Below are 20,214 nucleotides of genomic sequence, written 5' to 3'. Positions count from 1 at the left end.
TTAAGATTCCGTGCTCCCAATGCAGGGGACCCGGGTCCAATCCCTGGTCAGGGAACTAGATCCCACATGCATGCTGCAACTGACAGCCCATGTGCCACAACTAAAAAAGATCCCATGGGCTGCAACTAAGACCCAGTGCAGCCAAAAAAACAAAAGTGTGGAATGATTCCTACACTGTCGGTGGGAATGTAAGTTGGTGCAGCCACTATGGAAAACAGTATGGAGGTTCCTCAGAAAACTAAAAATAGAATTACCATATGATCCAGCAATCCCACTCCTGGACAAAACTATAATTCAAAAAGATACATGCACCCCTATGTTCACAGCAGCATTGTTCACAATAGCCAAGACATGGAAACAACCTAAATGTCCATTGACAGATGAATGGATAAAGAAGATGTGGTACGTATATACAGTACAATGGAATACTACTCAGCCATAAAGAATGAAATAATGCCATTGGCAACAACATGGATGCAACTAGAGATTATCATATTAAGTGAAGTCAGTCAGAAAGACAAATACCATATAATATCACTTATATGTGGAATCTAAAATATGGCACAAATGAACCTATCTACAAAACAGAAACAGACTCAGAGACATAGAGAACAGACTTGTGGTTGCCAAGGGCGGGGTGGGGGGGAGGGATGGGCTGGGAGTTTGGGGATGGTAGATGTAAACTACTGTATATAGGATGGATAAACAACAAGGTCCTACTGTATAGCACAGGACACTATACTCAATATCCTGTGATAAACCATAATGGAAAAGAATATAAAAAAAAAATATGTATGTGTAGAACTGAGTCACTTTGCTGTCCAGCAGAGACCGGTACAACACTGTAAATCAACTATACTTCACTTAAAAAAATATGAAAAAGATGTGCTGAATGAGTAAAGGGGGTCAAGGAATACAATCTCTTACAGGAGGTATTTTTTGGTCATGAATTTTGTAATTAATATCAGCATTATTTATAATAGCCAAAATTGGCCATAATACCCCTATTTAAGGGAAGACTATAGTCAACTGTGGATGGCATACAATGGAACTATTCAAAATGAGGCAGCCAAAGAACATACAGGCATCCCTCAGCATCTGCAGGCAGCATGGTTCCAGGAGACCCAGCGGGCACCAACATCCGCAGACGCTCGAGCCCATTATGTAAAAGGGTGAAGCCTGTGGATACCGAGGGCTAGCTGTATGTAATTTAAAATAGGATGTGATGCTATGCAGAAAGAAATCCACTTATAAAGCTCTTCATATAACTGTAAAGATAACTTTCTATCTAGAAAAAAGGGCTGAAGACAAACAGTGGGCTGTGCCTGGGAGTTAAGTTCATTGGTATTTTTTGGTTTTTTTCCTACTTCATTTTCCATATTTTCTTCAGTGACCATTTACTATTTTCATAAGCAAAATTGACTTGAAACCAATTGTAAAGAAATTCAAAGACTCGAAAAGTTCTCTAGAAGACATCTAAGGAAGGATGGTTTGTTTTGCAGAAAACTTGTTCTGGTGAAACAGAAATTGAAGTCATAAGCTATGCGGAGGAGGATGGATCTGAGACCCTGGAGGACTCCGTGTTTTGACTGTCCCTGGAGCAGTGTCAAAACCAACTCACGCTCACGAGCCCCAGTAATAAGAATGGGAACAACTGTTTCTTGGCTAAGAGGAGTTTACCGGACACTCAATTTAGCTGCAAGGGGAAAAACACGCAGACAAATCCCTCAACACAGTCTCCTAACTCACACAGGTTGATTGATTCATCTGACTGTCCTGCCAGGTCTGATCTCTGCACAGGGCAGCACCTCCTCACCTGCCAGTCTCCTGATCTGCATCACTCACCTCAAACACTTCTGCGTGAGAGACAGTTATTAAGGCTAACGTCAACTGTGTTTACTCTGGTAGTACCAGGTTGACTGGTTCAGCTGCCAATGGTAACGATCAGCTAAAATCTCAGGAAGAAGGCATTTTGCACCATCCTGGAGTGAATAGTGAACTTGGATTGAAGACTATCTTCCCTATAGCAAGTGGGAGCCATGGTGTTTTTATTCTGACTTCTGGAATACTTTTTCTTTCAAGTAGTGTGTGTGTGTGTGTCTGTGTGTGTGTGTGTGTGTGTGTGTGTGAGAGAGAGAGAGAGAGAGAGAGAGAGAGAGAGAGAGAGAGAGAGAGAGAGAGAATCTCAAGTTCTATGGGCACAATCAAGTTAGCATCATTTGAGGCAAACAAATTTCAAAACATAAGAAGCTAACATATCAGTCCATACCAAAGGAGGGGACAGGATTTTGTTTGAAGATTATATTCTCAAAGCCAGCCTTGATATTCTGGGATTATACTGAGAAAGGCATTGGGTGGAATTGTGTTGGAAGGGGATCACTTAATTAAGAATGAGTTTTCTGAAAAGACGTCTGCTTGCAAAGACTTCAGAGCAACTTGTTGGGCATCTGGTCAAGTAGTGCTGGGTCAGCCCTAGCCTTGGAGGTTTGGAAGGGGTCCTACAGGTATCCCAACAAACATGCCAATCTAGACAGGAATTCCTCCTCTAACATCCTCCTGTATGAGTCTGCAACTACATCGGTGGCCCTTGTGATGGGCCATGGGTTACAGGTAGAACCAAGTACAGGTGTGGCCTGGGCAGAGAGGGGGTAGGAGGGACACTTGGTACTTGAAGGGATCCAAACAGGGCTGATTGTACATGGCCCTGGAGCAGGAAGCTTAGGACAGGGAAAGGTCACAGTGCTCAGAACGAACCTCCACTGTGGCAGACTCTACATGCTTTTCATAGTTGATTTAGTCAGTCTGATCCAGGAATGGGGCATGTTGACTACCAAATACTTCCAGGGGTTGTGTTTCTTTTCTTTTTTTTTTGGTTGCGTTGGGTCCCCGTTGCTGCACGCGGGCTTTTCTCTAGTTGCAACGAGTGTGGGCTACTCTTCACTGCAGTGCGCAGGCTTCTCATTGCGGTGGCTTCTCTCATTGCGGAGCATGGGCTCTAGGCGCATGGGCTTCAGTAGTTGTGGCACAAGGGCTCAGTAGTTGTGGCGCACGGGCTTAGTTGCGCCACAACTTAGTTCCGCAGCATGTGGAATCTTCCCGGACCAGGGCTCGAACCCGTGTCCCCTTCATTGGCAGGTGGATTCTTAACCACTGGGGAAGTCCCCAGGGGTTGTTTTTCTGATAACCATCCACTGCAAATAGCAGGACTTGGGCCCAGGACAGTAGGCACAGCAGTCTGGCAGCTGTCAGTTATTGCCTATTTCCAAGAGTTATGGACTGAATGCGCCCCACCCCCCATTCACGTGTTGAAACTCTACACCCCAATGTGATGGTATTTGGATGGGGGCCTTGGGCAGGTGACTAGGTTGGAATGCTCATGAATGGGATTAGTGCTCTTACAAAGGGATCCCAAAGAGTTTTTCCCACATGTGATATGGTTGCCTTCTGCAACCAGGAAGAGGACTCTCACCAGAACCCCAGCATGCTGACACCTTGATCTGGGACTTCCAGCCTCCAAAACTGTGAGAAATAAATTTCTGTTGTTTATAAGCCCCCCAGACTGTGGTGCTTTGTTACAGCAGCCTGAGCTAAGACACGAAGTGTCAGGAACTGCACCAGATGCTTCCCAGACATCATCTCTAACCCTGAGAAGCCCACATGGTACTATTGCCCCTGTTTGACAGATGCAATCACTGTGGCTCAGAGAGGATGTTAGATAAGAAATGGATAGTAAGGGGTTGAATACAGGCGCAAGTGACCCTGGAAATGTGGAGGGGACGGCTAGGAAACAAGCTGAAGCCCGCTTAGGGACTGGGACCAGGAGGGCATGGCTGCAATGACCGGCAAAATATCTGATCACCTGATCTAGAAGCTCTGTGAACGGTGTTTAGGAATCTGTAAGAGTCTTAGGTTAGGCATTCTCAAACTTGAGCGCATCAGAATCACCTGGCGGGCTCATTAAAGCAGATCAGAGCTTGTGACTGAGTAGGTCCGGGGCGTCTGAGAATCTGCTTTCTCCTCAGCTCTCAGGTGATGCTGATGCTGGTCTCCTGACCCCACTTTGAGAACAGCTGCTCCAGGTGATTCTGGTGAATATCAAAATTTGAAAACCAACTGTTTTGTTGCAGGAAAAGCCCTGCAAAAAAACCAAAAAAAACCAACAAAAACCCTACCCCTTTTTCGACTTATTACTCCACATCTGATCTCTTTCAAACTGGGGCCCGGAAACCTAGGATTGTGAAAAACCTCTGCCTAGGAGGCTGGACGACAAGGAGAGAGCCGTCCCCAGTGTGGCCAGTTCTTTCTGTTTGGTGAGGTGCTGGCTTCACACCCACCTGCCTCCACCTCAGTAGCAGCCGTCACCCTGGTACTGAGCCCGACCCACCGCCTGATATGGGGATATGAGTGTCAGGGCAGCACAGAGCAGCCCATGTGTCTGCCCAGAGGGTTAGGCCCTTCCTTTTCTGGCTTGTGGAACTCACACTCAGTCTTTGGGAACATGTACCCCACGTCTCCTCCTTCGTGAAAACTTCCAAAGCAGAGTTTGCTTGATCCTGCCTCTGGGGCCTCGTTCTGGGCCTCGGCCCCCTTCTTGGAGCGGCTGCCCTGTAGGATGGGCCATCCAGGACGATGGGGCTCATGTGAAATGCATTTTTATCTGCAGCCTCTGGGACAGTCCCTGACTCTTAGAAGGGATCAATGCTTCTTGGACCCTCTTAAACCCTCTTCTCACCCCGGCACAGCTCCTTGCAAACAGTGGAACTGAATGCTATTTGGCAGAGATCATCAAGGTCTAAATTGAAAGCATGGAGAGGAAGACAGGTGTCTAGTGAGAACATGATTGGAAATAACCAGGAGGCTCGCGTGTGCCTGGCCATCTGGCTGGTGTAGCCTGGGTCTCTTTCTGCTGATGCTGTGGCTTCGCTGCAATGTATAAATTACTATGTAAAAGGACTTGGGTTTTGAGTGGTGTGTCCTGCTTTCACTGCCCTGCCATGGCAAATCAGAGTGTGAACGCTTCACAGCAAATACCCTCGTCAGCAGGTTGATGAGACGTAGGCACCCACCTCTTCCCATCTCCCACCAGGACACGGTGGACGGCCACCTCCCTCCCAAGAGCCTTCATGCTCACAGGCTCAGAACAAACAGTGCTTCTGAACGACAGCCTTTCCAATAAGGATTTCAGCCCCATCTGAAATTCAGTGTTTGCGACGCGCTGAGTGCGCCGGGGAGACCAGAGGGGGAAGGGCAGTTTGCCAAGAGCTCAGCCACCTGAGCCTCACTGAAATGCCTTAAGGCCTGAAGCTATTGATGCAGGCTGGGGAGGAACTCCGTGTGGGCCGAGAACATCCTGATTAAAAATCCAAACGTTTTCATGGGGGAGGCTTGTCTGTGTCAGGACCATCTGCTGGTGGAATTAATAATCCTTAGGCGCTAATTTGTTAAAGAAAAAGTAGATATCTGGAAGTGAGAACGGAGAACCGAAAACAGTCTTTGATGGCACGACTAAAGGTGAAAAACCTAATTAGAATAGGACTTCGTGTCAGCCCAAGGGTCTCCGTGACGACCCCTGTGCAGCTATTCCTGCTTCCACAGCCTACAGACCAAGTTCCAGGGTACCAAGTTTTCAAAAAAACTATTTCTTGTTAAAAAATTAACCTTGTTTTTTTCCCCCGTATCCCCCTTTTAGGTAATAGATATGAATGTAAATGCACTTCAGAACGAGAAACGCCGAACAGAATTGACAGTGAATTGTCTGCACGTTGAATAGGAGCACATTTCTCATTTCCCCCCCAAATATGCTCATTCTTTGTCCACACTACTGTCTGCATTCTCTCTCAGCTAGGAGCAATGCAGCAGCCTCTCAGTATCCTGGCCTCCGGTATTTCCTTTGCTTTGAAGCATCTCAGCAGAAACACATCTACCTAGATCACCCCTGCGCAAAACCCTTAAATAACTCCAGCACCTTCAAGTTCAAGCTCCTTTTAAAACCAAGTCCCCTCTGACTTGGCTTCTCCGTAGCTCTCCAGCCACGTCCCCGGGGAGCACTCCGTATCACAACTACCATGTCCCTCATCCCTCCAAGCCGCGCCTGAAGCTTTCTCTGATGGACAAGCTCTTTCAATCTTTTTTTTTTTTTTCCCATCTTGTAGACAGTTTAGCTTCTAAATCTCGGCTCTTTGCCACCAGGAAGTCTATGTTCCCCAAGTACCTTCTGTTGCTTTCTATTTTATCACTTATTATTTAAAAATTTTCGGTCTCCTTTAAAGGGGAAACACTCCGAAATCGAGAAGGCGGCCGTGTTTATCTTGGTGCCCTGAACAACTGCGTAGGAACTGGGTGAACTTAGACCATGAAAAATTAAAGTCAGTTTCCTAAGTGTAAACCAGACTAGACAACTCTACTCATCTCAGATAGAAAGAACCGAGCTCTAGGCAGCACGCTCACTTATTAACGCTGTATGGGAACAGTAGAAATATCACTAGTTTACCAAAGAAGTTACAAGAACTCACGGTTGGCGTGACTCTCCCTTCAGAAACGCCTGCCTCGACCTCAGCGGCCGGCCTGCACCCGGGCTCCCGGAGTCTCTACCGCCCACCGACCTTCCGGGAGCCCGTACCGCCCCTTCTACTCACGTGACTCACGTGCCTTTTGTTAAAGTTCCAGTGGGCTCTTTTCCCCGTGAAGGTGTATTATTCGTTTTCTTTCATTTATTAAAATGAAAACCCAAGATTTGTCCCTGCCAGGTGATAAAATGAAAGAATGCATAAGCCTGGGGGAAAACTGTGGGAAAGAAATCAACACTTAAGCAACTGGTGTCATAGTTCAAAGGTCGGCCAGCTTCCTCTTAAAGGGCTCGATAGTAAACCTTTTCAGCTGTGAGAGCCATCCGGCCCTAGCTCCCTGGGCACACACACACCCCCCAACCTCGGAAAGGGGGTGGGAGAGTTCAGCAAACCAAACGGAACTTAAAACAGCAAACTCGTGCTGGCACCCTCAGAGGCATCAACCTTCAAAGAACTGATCACACATCAGCAAGACCCTGGAATTTTGCACTAGAAATGAATTACCTCAATGAGCAGGCAACTTCTTCCCTGCATAAACTTGCCAGATTTAGCAAATAAAAATAGAGGAGGCCCAGTTAAATTTGAATTTCCGGTAAATGTTGCATGAGACATGCTTATACTAAAAAAGTACTAGTTTTGAAATCCAAGTTTAACTGGGCCTCCTGTACTTTATCTGGCTACCCTGATCTTGTAGGATAGCCCGAGTATGAAAAACAACTCTGAGACACCTGAAGCCAAGTAAAACAAACAAGCAAAGACCATCCTTTGTAGTTGAAGAAGTCCAAGCAGCTGAGCTAGACCGCCATGGAGCAAAGAACTCACCACACCTGAGCTGTATGGGTTCTCCCTGCAGGAACCCTATACCTGGGAGCCCCACCCGTGCCCCTGGTCACTTTCCAACAACCCCGTGTACAACTTCCTAGGAAGCTCACTACCCTTCTTGTTGGGAACCGGTATCCCTATCTATCTATCTATCTATCTATCTATCTATCTATCTATCTATCTATCTATCATCTCCCTCCCTCCCTCCCTATTGGTATAAATATCTAACTTTTTGGAGAGAGGCCTGGAGTCACAAGCCACCAGCATCTGAATTCCTGGCCTCCCTGGTCAGCTGTGTGACCTGGAACAAACCTGTGAACCTCCCAGCCTTGGTCCCCCATGTACCAAATACGAATACTATGTGGGAACTAAACCAGCAGGTTGACTTGCAGAGACTGGCACATACTAAGAGCATCATTGTTGTCCGCAATTATTATTATCATTGCATTTCTCTGTATTGTGACAAACGCCGTGGCTGGTCCCTTGGCTTCCCTACCCAGTCTCATTCCAAACCAGGTGATTTCACACCAGCCTTAGAGTGTCCCCATCTCCTCCATTCTGTGGCCCTTGTGGGGGTCCCCCTTCCTGACTGCCAGCCACTCCCCTGTGCCTAGAACAGGGCCTGGTACACAGAGGGCACCAGGTTCCTCTGAATGGCTGTCCTGCGCCTGGTCCTAGTTCAGAACCCCTCCACCTCCCAACCTCAACCTCACACACCTCCCCTCCCCCCTCACCACTGTCTTCTTGCTGACTCAGTATCCTGACTGCCCTCTGGTTGAATTTAAGAGACCAGCTTCTTACCCTCTCTTGTCCTTCCTCTCAGTAAATCCTTGTTTCTAGGCATTCAAATGCACTGAATTGAGAGTTCTAAACTCTTGTCCTGACTTTCTAATTGTCTGTGTTACCATGGGCTTGTCGTATCACCTCTTTCCCTCCATTTCATAAGTGAAAAAGGGATAAAAGCTGCATCTCCTGCTTCTTAAAGAGCACTTTGAACACTATAAAAAAAATTCGAGTTATTACTCTTTGTTAGTTAAAATCCTAAGATATACACACTTCCTGGGATGGTTTTGTTATTCCTAACAACAGGTAGGAATATGTAGTGAAAGTCCAATTTACAGAGATTGGGAATATCACATTTAAATTACTTCGGCTTTGCAGTTTCCAGACATTCAGCTCTATCATTTGGTTGACCTTTTTTAAAAACTGCTTTCTCTCCGTGTGGTCTATATTATTGGAGGGCTTCTCATCTACAATGGAGCAGACTGTTGGTGATAAAGAACAGAGGCTGATTTTGTTGAAATTGTGAGCTCTGTTGAGCGTTGTAGTTTATCCTTGAGTTGTGGAATTGGAACATTTATTCTGCATGGCCCGTTTAGCACGAGGGGAAAGGGGCCTCCTTTCAGAATGGGCAGTCTGACTGGCACATGGTAATCATATCCTGGCAGGAGGGCAGAGCCTGGGGAAATCACTCCAAATGGTGCCATGGATTCTCCACCTTCTAGTTTTGTTAGGGTCAGAGATGGGGGCATAGGAGCCTGGTAACAGAAGTCAAGAATCATAGCCAAACTCTAACCTTGAGATACTCTCTGTCTACAGGGAGGGAGAAGACATGAATGCCAGTGATTTAAATACCAGATAGTGGATAGATAGACACTCATGAGTATTCATGACACGCTCTGGAATCAGACGAGAGGTCAATGCCAGATAGGGAAACTGAGAGAGGCTTTGTGGAAAACCTGGCATCTGACTGAGGACGCTACTGCCTAACTTCTTTTATTAACATTATTACATATTTTTATTTTATTAATTTTATTATTAAAATGATTAAATATTAATATTTATACTAAGTGAAAATACTTAAGAAAAAGGTGATAATGGATGTGTCAGGTGAGTTCAACTCATTTTGGTTATGGAACGCACCCACATTCTATGTCGGTTTTTTTGTGACTGTCTCAAGTCACTTGGGAAAAAAGAACAATGGCTGATTTATAGAATAATTTGCTAGTATTTGGAGAGCTGTGATTCTAGAACTTCACAAACGTTATCCTGTCGAATAAGTGGCAATTGTCTGAATGCATCCCGGGTGATCAGATTCCATTCATATTCTTAGCCACTGTACTAGGCTGCCTATGTAAGGCCCCAGTGTGTGTCATTTTGTATAGAATAATTTGGGGTAGGTCCAGAGATTGACTCTAAGTCTTTGATTTTTAAAAGGCTTGCTCCTGAAATCACTATGGGTGGCCAGAGGATTCTTCAATTGTCACAAAGGAAAATACAGCCAATTCTTAAATGAAGACTACAATGAGATATCACCTCACACCAGTCAGAATGGCCATGATAAAAAGTCTAAAAACAATAAATGCTGGAGAGGGTGTGGAGAAAAGGGAAACCTCCTACACTGTTGGTGGGAACGTAAACTGGTACAACCACTATGGAGAACAGAATGGAGGTTCCTTAAAAAACTAAGAATAGAGCTACATATGATCCAGCAATCCCGGTCCTGGGTACATATCCAGAGAAAACAATGGTTTGAAAAAATACATGCACCCCAATGTTCATTACAGCGCTGCTTACAATAGCCAACACATGGAAGCAGCCTAAATGTCCATCGGCAGATGAATGGATAAAGAAGATGTGATACATATATACAATGGAATACTACTCAGCCAATAAAAAGAATGAAATAAGGCCATTTGCAGCAACATGGATGGGCCTGGAGATTATCATACTAAGTGAAGTAAATAATCAAACAGAGAAAGACAAACATCATAAGATATCACTTATATGCGGAATCTAAAAAAATGATACAAAGGAACTTATTTACAAAACAGAAACACTCACAGCCTTCGAGAACGAATTTATGGTTACCAGGGGGAAAGCGTGGGGTTGGAGGGAGGGGTAGATTGGGAGTTTGGGATTGACATGTACACACTGCTATATTTAAAATAGATAACTATTCATGGAAAAGACTCTGACAAGTACAGGTTTCTGGTAACTGACTATACTGCTGAACTGAATGAATAAGCATTTTCAAAACTCTAATGGAAAACTGATGAACTCATAAAAGTGCTAACAAAAGATCAAGATAAAAAAAAATTAATTACATGGGACTGAGTGAACTGATGAGGATGATTATAATTTTTGTGACTTTCTGTTTGAATAAAAAATAAAATAAAATAAAATAGATAACTGACAAGTACCTACTGTTTAGCACAGGGAACTCAGCTCAATATTCTGTAATAACCTAAATGGGAAAAGAATTTTAAAAAGAATGGATACATGTATGGGTATAACTGAATCACCCTGCTGTACACCTGTAACTAACACATCATTGTTAATCAACTATACTCCAATATAAAATAAAAATGAAAAAAAAAGAAAATACAGCCAATTCTTGATTATCTGTGTTAATGGAGGTGAACAGTAGCATTGATAATCCGATATGGTGTGCAAAAATCACCTGGTGGTTGATTACATTAAAATACTTGAAAAATTACATGACATTTTAGTAGCTAATTATGTACTATTTATGTACTTTTTAGAATTCAGCATTCTTGCAGCATATTTGCAGTAAGGTACGGGTGGTGGGAGAGACTGGGAAAAGGTTCATCAGGATTGAAGGCTGCTTCCCAGATGTAAATAACCAAACATTTGATGGTAGGAATAACTTAATCATTATCTTAAGATAAAAGCTTACGGCAGCTCCCACCTCAGGCTGGAAGAATTCCGAGCTCACCTGAAGATGAAATTTATCACCCATGTCTTCTGCCCCCGTGGAAAGATGCTGTTTCGTACACAGGGTTGGTGGGCTTTATAAAAACTCAGGAATGCTGAGAGAATCCACTTATCTGGCAAAATAGAATCTCCTTTTATACAGTTAAATCACAGGTGGACTATCGACACACAAAATGAGCATCAGAGTAAGTGCTGGGAAAGATTAAATAAGCAAAGCAAATAGGCACTTTTCTAGTGCTTCTCCTTCAGAGTCACTGCAAAAATCCCAAGCAGTAATACATTCCCCCTGCACATATGAACTGGTACTAGGGGCTGGGGAATCCTGCCTGGAGGGCTAAGCATAGGAAGTGTGCTGCTTAGACCTTCTTAGCGTTTATTATCCCATCTTCTAGAAACATCATCTCGATTTTCCTTTAACAAACTCTCTCACCCCTATGAGTGCATGATCGAGATGCTCTGGCGGAATGACACAAATTGGATCGATCAGACTCTTCTAGGAATTTGGATACTGAACAGAGTGGCATCAAAATCAGAAGCAGAGCCAATTCATCCCCACAATAGCTCCCCCAAAAGACTTTGCAAAGTTCCTGCAGGCTTGATCCTCAGAGTGGCCCGCTTCTTATTCTCGCCAAGGCTTGGGCATTCAGTGTCTCCTTGGCTCATGTTACCTGACCAGGGTCATTCCTTTTTGTTTGCTCAGGTTATCCAGAGTTGCTTCTGTTGCTTGCAACCAGTGAGCCTAACCTGCAACAACCATGGAAACCAACAAATCAGACACGTTTGGGTGAAGGTGTCTACGGGGCACTTTTAAAAAACATCTTGAGCTCGGTCAGACTCAGCTAATCCAGGGCCTCATTTATCAGATGATGAAGCTGAGAGATTAAAGGACTTTTTCAAGGCCTCAAGTCAGAAGCCAGGCCTTCTGACACTTTCTGCCACCTTGCAAAATAGTGACACAGTCTCCTCTGATTGGTTCACTAGGGCACACAGGTAGGCAACTGATGCAAAATGCTACTTCAAAGACCCCTTCGATCAATTAATCAATGATTATTTATTGCAAGGCACTGTGCTAGGCACTATGGAGAGTACATGGAAGATAAGACCAAAGTCCCTGCCCTCAAGGAGCTTACAATCTAGTTGGGAAGACAAGGCATACATACAAGGAAAATTAAGTAACAATACAGGAGTTAAGTTAAAACGCAAGATAACAGTACAAGAGATTTCCAAAAGTAGTCCCTGATTAATTACTAAATGAGGGGTATCGACAGGGCTTACAGCTCGTTCAGAGGAAGGATGTCACCGAGGACTGGAGTGTGGGAAGGCTTCACAGATGAGCCTACCCTAGGACAGTGGGGATTCAGGTGATAAAGAACAGTGGGGGGTATTTCAGGAAGGGGCAGCCAGATGCCCAAAAGGCACAGAGGTGAGACCAAAAGCAAGCAGTGTTCAGGGGCCAGTGAGGACTCTGTGTGGCTGGGTACAGAGTTAAGTTGTTATTAGATTAAGAACGGCCTCAAGTTTAGATTCTATCCTTTTAGCAGCGGGGTTGGGGAAACCTTAAAACAACAGATAGCCTTAGATTAAATACAGAGACTTAGCTAATCCAGAGGATCTATTCAAGTTTGATCTTCAGGATATTTGTTTGTGGATTTTTGTCCCTCTCTACCTCCAAAGAGGATTTGCAATGATGTTTTCAGGGTTGTCAATTCCAAAGGAAGAGCTCTGGGTCATCTAGCTTTGGATCGTGGCCAGAGACTTCTGAGTCCCTCTATGATCTTAAATTATAACTAGCACAAGGGTGAGCTAACAAATTCCCTGACAGGCAGGCAGGAAAAATGCTCCCAAAAGACAAATATCTTTACAAATGACAGAATATTTATTAACAATACCTTTAAAAAGAGATTACATATGCTAGATCACTGGTAAATATCATTTACACTGGGGTTGGGAACTACCTGGGGTATCATTTTTTTTTCATTCATTTTATTATTTTGTTGATTTTTTTTTGCATGTGATTTTAAATTTTGTTTTATTTTAACATAGAAGTAACCATATGAAACTAAGAAAGGAACACAGCTTGAAATACTGACAATAGTTTTTTCCAGTTACCACCCTAGTTTTTACACAAGTGGAATCCTGATTATGACTTTACTGGATAAATATAGCTAGAAGGTTGAAAAGTTAAGGAAAAATGACAAATTACAGGCAAATTTGAGCTCTCTGAGAAAGAAGAAAAGGCGGCAGCGTGTTTACATGTGAAAATTTTTATAGAAAATTTCATTGCCTTTTATATGCACTGTTCCACTAGTGTCAGCTTACAAAACCTCCCCCATTATTACAAATAGTTCTTTTCATAAGAATACAGTTTTGTTGATATTGTCATTTTCCAATGTGTGATTTTAAGATGTAGAAGATGAAGCTTGTAAAGCAACGAGGCTACCTATTGCAAAACAGGAGAATCATCGAGATACCACACCATTGTCCTAAAGATCTTTTATAGAGTCATGAAAAAAATTCTTTGTGGCAGCTAGTTGCTGAAATAGGAGAAATCTGCCAGACTCCATACATAATTTTGATTCAAAAGAAGGGCTCTATTATTAAAGAGATACACATATTATCTATAAGAAATTTTGTAAAGAAGTTACGAATCCATCAACAGAGGATTACCCTTTTTGTTGTTAAATGTACATTCAAGACAGATACATTTAAAGATAGTAAAATTATCTTTTATCCTTTGAAAGACATGGTTGACTCTATTAACTTTTGGTCTATGTTACTACAGGATATTTAACTTCCAATGTCATGTCTAAGATAATGCTACTACTACAAAGACAATGTTAACTGAGTCGAGGGAAAAGAAAGTCTTACCGTAGGATGCTAAATTCAGGGATGGGAATATTGCACAAGGTACCTCTTGGGCAGTTAGTTTAGGTTTTGAGATTGCAGCCATTCCTGAAACCATCTCAAGTTGTGTTGAACAACAGAATTCACAACAGGGCTGGAAAGCATATTGTACATGGCAAAACGACTTGATTCAGTGCATTCGTCATCCCAAGAGTCATTTCCATACAGCAGCCTTGAGTTACAGACCAAGTCTTCAGCTGTTCTGCCACTAGACCCTTATAAAACTGTACAAGGAATCTGCAATGTATTTACCAAGGTGAGTTTCCAACTCTGTCTTTAAAGGAACTATTTTCAAACAATAACCATATGATTGTGTTGCCCATAGCATTTTACAGCAGAGGAAAAAAATTAATATCTACATTTCATGTTAACTTTAAAAAATTCTATAAAACACTAAATATATAATAAAAAATATGCATATAAGGACATATGTAAACTGCTTTGGTAACATCATATTACAGATGTCTTCAGTGCATTGCAGAGTTTCCCAAAGAAACTTCAGACAAAGCTAGATTTGCTTTGAGGAAGTACTGTAGAATGCCATTCCTAAAGAAGCAAAAAACATTTTTTTTTCCAGTAATAAGATGTACTTGAACAACAATATTACTTAGTACTGGGTGTCTTCAAAACAACTAGCTAAATGTTGCTTATATTATAAACGGCAAGTCTTTTAGAGAACTGTTGTCATAAACTGGACCTGGCTGTGAGAGAGATCATGATCGTACTGATGGCCGACAGCGTGCATGCGTTGGAAGTGGACGGCCCGGCTCCTCTTGCATAGGCATCTGGAGAGAGAAGAAATTTACTCACCCCGGCGACAAAGGGAGGTGGGGCCCCAGGGCTTTTGGAAATGGAAGAACTATCTGAAGTCTACTGGAAATGACCATCTCTTGTTGACTTTTTTAGTCTCAGTTCTATGACTCCCTAGCTATGAACCTGGGAGCAGGTGGTGGACATCTCTGGACCTCTGTTTAAGCGTTTGTAAAAGGAGGGAGTCCCCCTCTAACATGAGAAGAAACTTCAATATGACTGGTAACATTACTGATAAATACTATGATATCAATGATGCAGCAAAATAAACATTGATGTTCCCTTTCGAATTCAAGCTTTATGCTGGGCACAGAGCCATATGACACTTAATTCCTATAAAAACCCTGAGGACCTCTGGTATGGTTATTACACCATTTAACTGGTAAGGAAATGGGGGCCCAGAGAAGTAAGATAAGTCTAAGATTACCCAGTTAGTAAATGGCTGAATGGGGATTCCAACTCATGCCTGTCTAAACATACCTCTTTTTTTTTTTTTTTTTTTTGCCCAACAAGATATTCTCAATACTTTTAAAACTTTTTCTTATACATCTTATTTTTTCACAGTAAGAAGTTACCTACTGTCATTTGAGGTTTTATCAAGATTGTAAGATCTTTGACCAACAAAATGGAAAACCTCTTGACAAAGAGATCATGTTTTGCTCAGTTACATCCTTATCATCTAATAATTTTACCAATAAAATTGCTTAAAATGTTTTTGTAATGAATTAAACCAAGAATCATCAGTCAGTCTTTAAAAAAAAAAATTCTTGCAATGATAAGCAAGTATGAAGTCAGATTTAAAGAAAGTGAGATAAATTAATCCCAAAACAAATTCTCATCTTGTGTTTTTTTGGCCTGGAGATTACTTCCACATCTCACCATAAATCTGGTTCCTTTCAACAGAAGTTAGAGTCCTCTACTGACATGTAGAAACCAATTCTCCCCAGTGTTTTAAAAGACAAAAATGCCTTTAGTGTTTTTATGCAAAAAAGGTGCAGTAAATATAAACCTCATCTGGAAACTGGCAAATTACTCCTGAATTTGGAGCATGTCTTGGTGCAGCCTTGGTTTCCCACCTGAAGTCCTGCTCTGTGTTCATTAACATTAACAAGTGCTTATTCAGAAGAAGGGTGAAATGACCATTGAACATTTTCTTTTCTGATTTGAGGCATCCAAATTTTATAGATGCGATTAAAATGGCTTAGTGGACGCTTTACTAAAACTTGATATCAGCAAGAATACTAGACCCTTTCCTCATCTGAAAAATACTATGATGGACACTTGGCAAAGGGGCTGAAGCTCAGAACTCTGTAGTGAGGGTTGCCCACGATTTAAAATATCATATCTCCACTGATGGCTTGAAAGTTCATATCTCCAGCCTTCACTGAACCCTTTATCTCTAGACTGTTAAATCCAAAGGCCAATGAAAATCTATACTTAGATACCTAATGGCAATCTTATTTTTATTATTATTGTGGTAAAATACACATAATGTAAAAGTTACCATTTTAAAGTGTACAATTCAGTGACATTAAGTTCACTCCAATGTTGTACAACCGGGACTGCTATCTAGTTCCAGAACTTTTTCATCATCCGAATGGAAACCCAGTACCCGTTAAGCCACAATTCACACCACTGGCTGGTCACTACCAGCCACTAATCTGCCTCTATGGATTTGCCTGTTCTGCTTTTTTTCTTTTAATTTCAAATAAATAAAATCATACAAAAAAAAACAAAAAATAATATGCTGCTGAGATATCTGCAAACATAGTATTTGAAAACTAAGTTGAATGTATTTGGCTCAAAAAAGAACACCCTCTTCAACAGTCTTTGTAAACAAAGATAATCCTGACTATATGTAGACATGTGCATTTATGTACATATGTTACATACACATGTTCAAAATAAACAGTGTCAAGTGCAAAATATTTTCAGCCAAAGACATTATATTGTGTCACTACGGACAGGTTTCCAGAGTATTTTAAAGAACGCTTTGCTTGTTCTTCCTGAGTCACGCTTTTAACTTTCTAAGCTGTAATTCTGGGGTTATTGTAGATGCAAACTACATGGGTCCACATGGAAAAGCCTGGGTGACTGATTTGGGGCTGCTTTAACCTGATTTTTGATTGCCAACTGATTAAATCAGTCAAAACTAGTCAAACTGTCTTCTGCACAAAACTACCTGGGATCAGCAAATACCAGTGGTCTGAGGAAGGGGGATGGTATTGTCCATTTTTATTTTAGCCTTTTTTTTTTTTTTCCGGGCTTAATTTCACCCTACCCTGACTCACTGGGAAGCTTAGGAGATAGGGCAGACAGGGAGAAGGGAGGGAAAAAAAGACATTCTTACTTGATATCTTTGGAATTCGAATCTGTTCACTGCTGCTGCCATCTCCTCCATCACTGAATGGCTTAATTTCTATTATATAATCTTCATCAAAAGGCAAAGAAAGCTCCACTGATGTTTTATTTGTTTCAATGACAGATGTGCTGCTTTGTCTGCTCCATCTGTACAAGACCTGCCAATATGGAAAGAACAGGTATCACCTGCTGTCCTCACAAAGGCCCCAAGGACGGAGCATTCCTTCACTTTCACCTCCGGGCACCAGTGAAACGCAGGGACGCCGAGGTTGTCAGGCTGCCCACTTGCATCTGGAAGGCTCATTTAAGAGCGAGGGGCATGTCTGCAGCCACCATTGATTTCATTATGAGGAAAGAGTTTAAAGCGTTGTGCAGCATGGTAGCAGGGCTAGCATGAGTCTAACGACGTGCTATGTGGCCTCATGTAATCTCTGGAAGGTCAGTTAACACACATGGAGAAGGTGGATGTACAGAGCTCAGTTACGCATGAGGGTCTTTGGCATGAGAACAGACTTGGCTGCTGTGTGACCGTGGTCCACTTACTTTCCCACTCTGAGCCTCACTGCCCACATCTGTAAAACGGGGACAATAACACCCACTTTTCTGGGAAGTCTTTATGATTGCACAGGATTGAATAAAATGAAGGGCTGAAAGGAAGCATGTAAGAAACAGTATCTATGAAGCCTTAAAAGGAAAAAAAGGTACAAACATACACGGCAAAGGTTAGAAGCAAAAAATCAGGCGTAAAAATCAGGCAAAAAGTTATCATTATTATTAATCCTTTGGAAAGAGGACATTTCAGAACAGGTAGAGCATCTCTGAAAGACAAGGGCTATAACCCCCTTTTTCCTCCCACTGGATCTCTTTTTGAGCTACATAGAAAAGAGGCGATGTTATGGGGCAATTACTGTCACTCTAGAAGTGTCTGTAGCTTCAACAGTGCCACTCATGTAGCTTCAACAGTGCCGCTCTTTGTTTCCCTTCTTGGTTTCCTCTGGGTCACAGACTAGGCTGGTAGTTCATGTGATGAGATGGGCAACTAGCTCTCTTGAAAATACATTCACCACCTGGCATTGCCTACTCTGGTCACCCACAGTTCCCATCAGGAACAAAAGATAAAGGCCCAGAGAGGTGCACCTGCCTTTCTGGATATGATAATTGTGACGAGAACTGTCCCACAAACACTTTCTGATGTTTACAATGAGCCAGGCACTCGATTGACATGACCATGTTTAACTGCCACAACAACCTGACAGGACAGGCACGGTTATTCTCTTCTGCAGATGAGGAAACTGAGGCCCAGAGATGTCACAGAGCTGGTGAGTGGTAAGATGAGGGCTCCTAAGCCTGTACTCTTAAATCACCATAACCCATTGTTTCTCTTGACAATAAAAAAAAAAAAAAAAAAAAAAAATAGGGTTGGGTAACATGAATGGTTCTGGTCCTGGCTGTGTGTTAGAAGCACCTGGGGAGCTTGTAAAAAATACCGATGCTGCAGGCCACTGGTACTCAACAGGGGCGGGAGGGGGGAGGAGTTTTGTCCCAGGGGGCATCTGGCAATGTCTGCAGACATTTTCAGTTGTCACAACGGGTGGGTGGGTCCTCCTATAATGCAGAGGACAGTCCCCACAACAGAGAATTATCCAGCTCAAAGTGGCGCCAGTGAGGAGGCTGAGAAATCCTGCTCCAGCCTCGCCCCAGCCCTCCTGAGTCAGGCTCCATAGCAGAAGGGTCCAGGCCGTGATACATTGTTAAAAAAGATCTTCAGGGGATGTTCATTCAGGGAATCATGAATGAGATCAGGGTTCTCAAACCTGAGCCTGCATCAGAGCCGCCTGGAGGGCTTATTAAAACACAGAACACTGGGCTCCACCCCAGAGTTTCTGATTTAGTGGGTTTTCGGTGGAACTTGAAAAATCTGCATCTCTAACAAGTTCCCAGGTAATACCATTGCCTCTGCTCCAGGGACCACACTTTGAGAACCACAGGACTGGCTCTTCTTTCCCTAAGACCCACTGTAAATTCTGATCGGCTGAGGTCAGAGACGTATGGTTACCCTACCATTGCAAAAAAAATCAAACACAAGTGAAATTCATAAAATTCCCTTAAAACAGTTTAGATCCCATTTGTTTCCTGGCATTTCATCACCTTTATTTATGTCTCTCTAATGCAAGGTGGAAAAAACAATTTCCTTGAGGTGGAAAGATTCATAAGCGTCCCCCTTCCTTCTCAGGGCATCAGGTGTATCAAACTCAGCACCCCCTCACTGATGATCAGGCTCAAATGAATCCTGAGGCACATTCAGGACTGTCAGAGCCTCTCATGATGGCCCTTCAGGAACATGAGCTGGCTGATGGGATGCAAGGGCACACTTGGCTTTGAGGAATAAATTGCTTCTTTGATTCACCTCTGCCAGAGCACAGAGGATTCAACTAGTTTCAACTGTAAATCCAAAAGAAAGACTTCCAGGAAAAAACTGCCCTTTTATCAGCATTGCTTATCAGTCTCCTAATGATGGGGACTGCAGTGGCACCTAAATAAAGGCCTGTAAAACCTTTATTTACACTAAACACTTGGTTCAGCTGATTGACTTAAAGGCTGTGCTTGCATTTCCTATAATCCAGGGTGGAAGACAAGGAGAAAGAGTGAATTTGTGGGAATAATGATAATAGAATCAAACATTACTGAATGCTTACTATGTGTTTGAACACTTTATATTCTATGTGCTAATACAGATTACCCCTTGAGGTAGGCACTGTTATTATTCTGATTTTAAAGATGAGAAATCTGAGACCTGGAGATGTTTAGCAATGTGCCCAGGGTCTCATGGCCAGTAAGTGGGGGACCCAGCATTCAAACCCAGGCAGTCTGGGTTCACAGCCTGTATTCGTAACTAAGACCAGCTTGGCCACCACTGTGGGCAACTTGCTTCCCCTCTCTGGTTTCTGTTTTCATGAATGCAAAACAAGGGGGGTTAGAGAGTAGAAAGCTCATGGCCCATGGGTAACATTTG

At 42.8% G+C, this 20,214-nt stretch overlaps 2 protein-coding genes across 2 annotated transcripts in view; one reads left to right on the top strand and one right to left on the bottom strand.

Annotated features, from left to right (window-relative positions):
- Positions 1-1,589, top strand: part of IL5RA (interleukin 5 receptor subunit alpha) — a 33,819-nt gene extending 32,230 nt beyond the window's left edge. Inside the window, exon 11 of the mRNA XM_061195646.1 lies at positions 1,503-1,589. Within this exon, the coding sequence (XP_061051629.1) occupies positions 1,503-1,589 (87 nt within the window). The remainder of the gene's footprint in view (positions 1-1,502) is intronic.
- A 13,106-nt stretch (positions 1,590-14,695) lies between these two features.
- Positions 14,696-20,214, bottom strand: part of CNTN4 (contactin 4) — a 312,839-nt gene continuing 307,320 nt past the window's right edge. Inside the window, exons 20-21 of the mRNA XM_061195546.1 lie at positions 17,191-17,359; positions 14,696-14,815 (exon numbers count right to left, since the gene is read on the bottom strand). Of these exons, the coding sequence (XP_061051529.1) occupies positions 14,715-14,815; positions 17,191-17,359 (270 nt within the window). The 3' untranslated portion in view covers positions 14,696-14,714. The remainder of the gene's footprint in view (positions 14,816-17,190; positions 17,360-20,214) is intronic.

Source organism: Eubalaena glacialis, chromosome 7 (genome assembly GCF_028564815.1).
Source record: "Eubalaena glacialis isolate mEubGla1 chromosome 7, mEubGla1.1.hap2.+ XY, whole genome shotgun sequence".
Taxonomy (NCBI): Eukaryota; Metazoa; Chordata; class Mammalia; order Artiodactyla; family Balaenidae; genus Eubalaena; species Eubalaena glacialis.
This window is presented reverse-complemented; position numbering and strand designations above follow the sequence as displayed.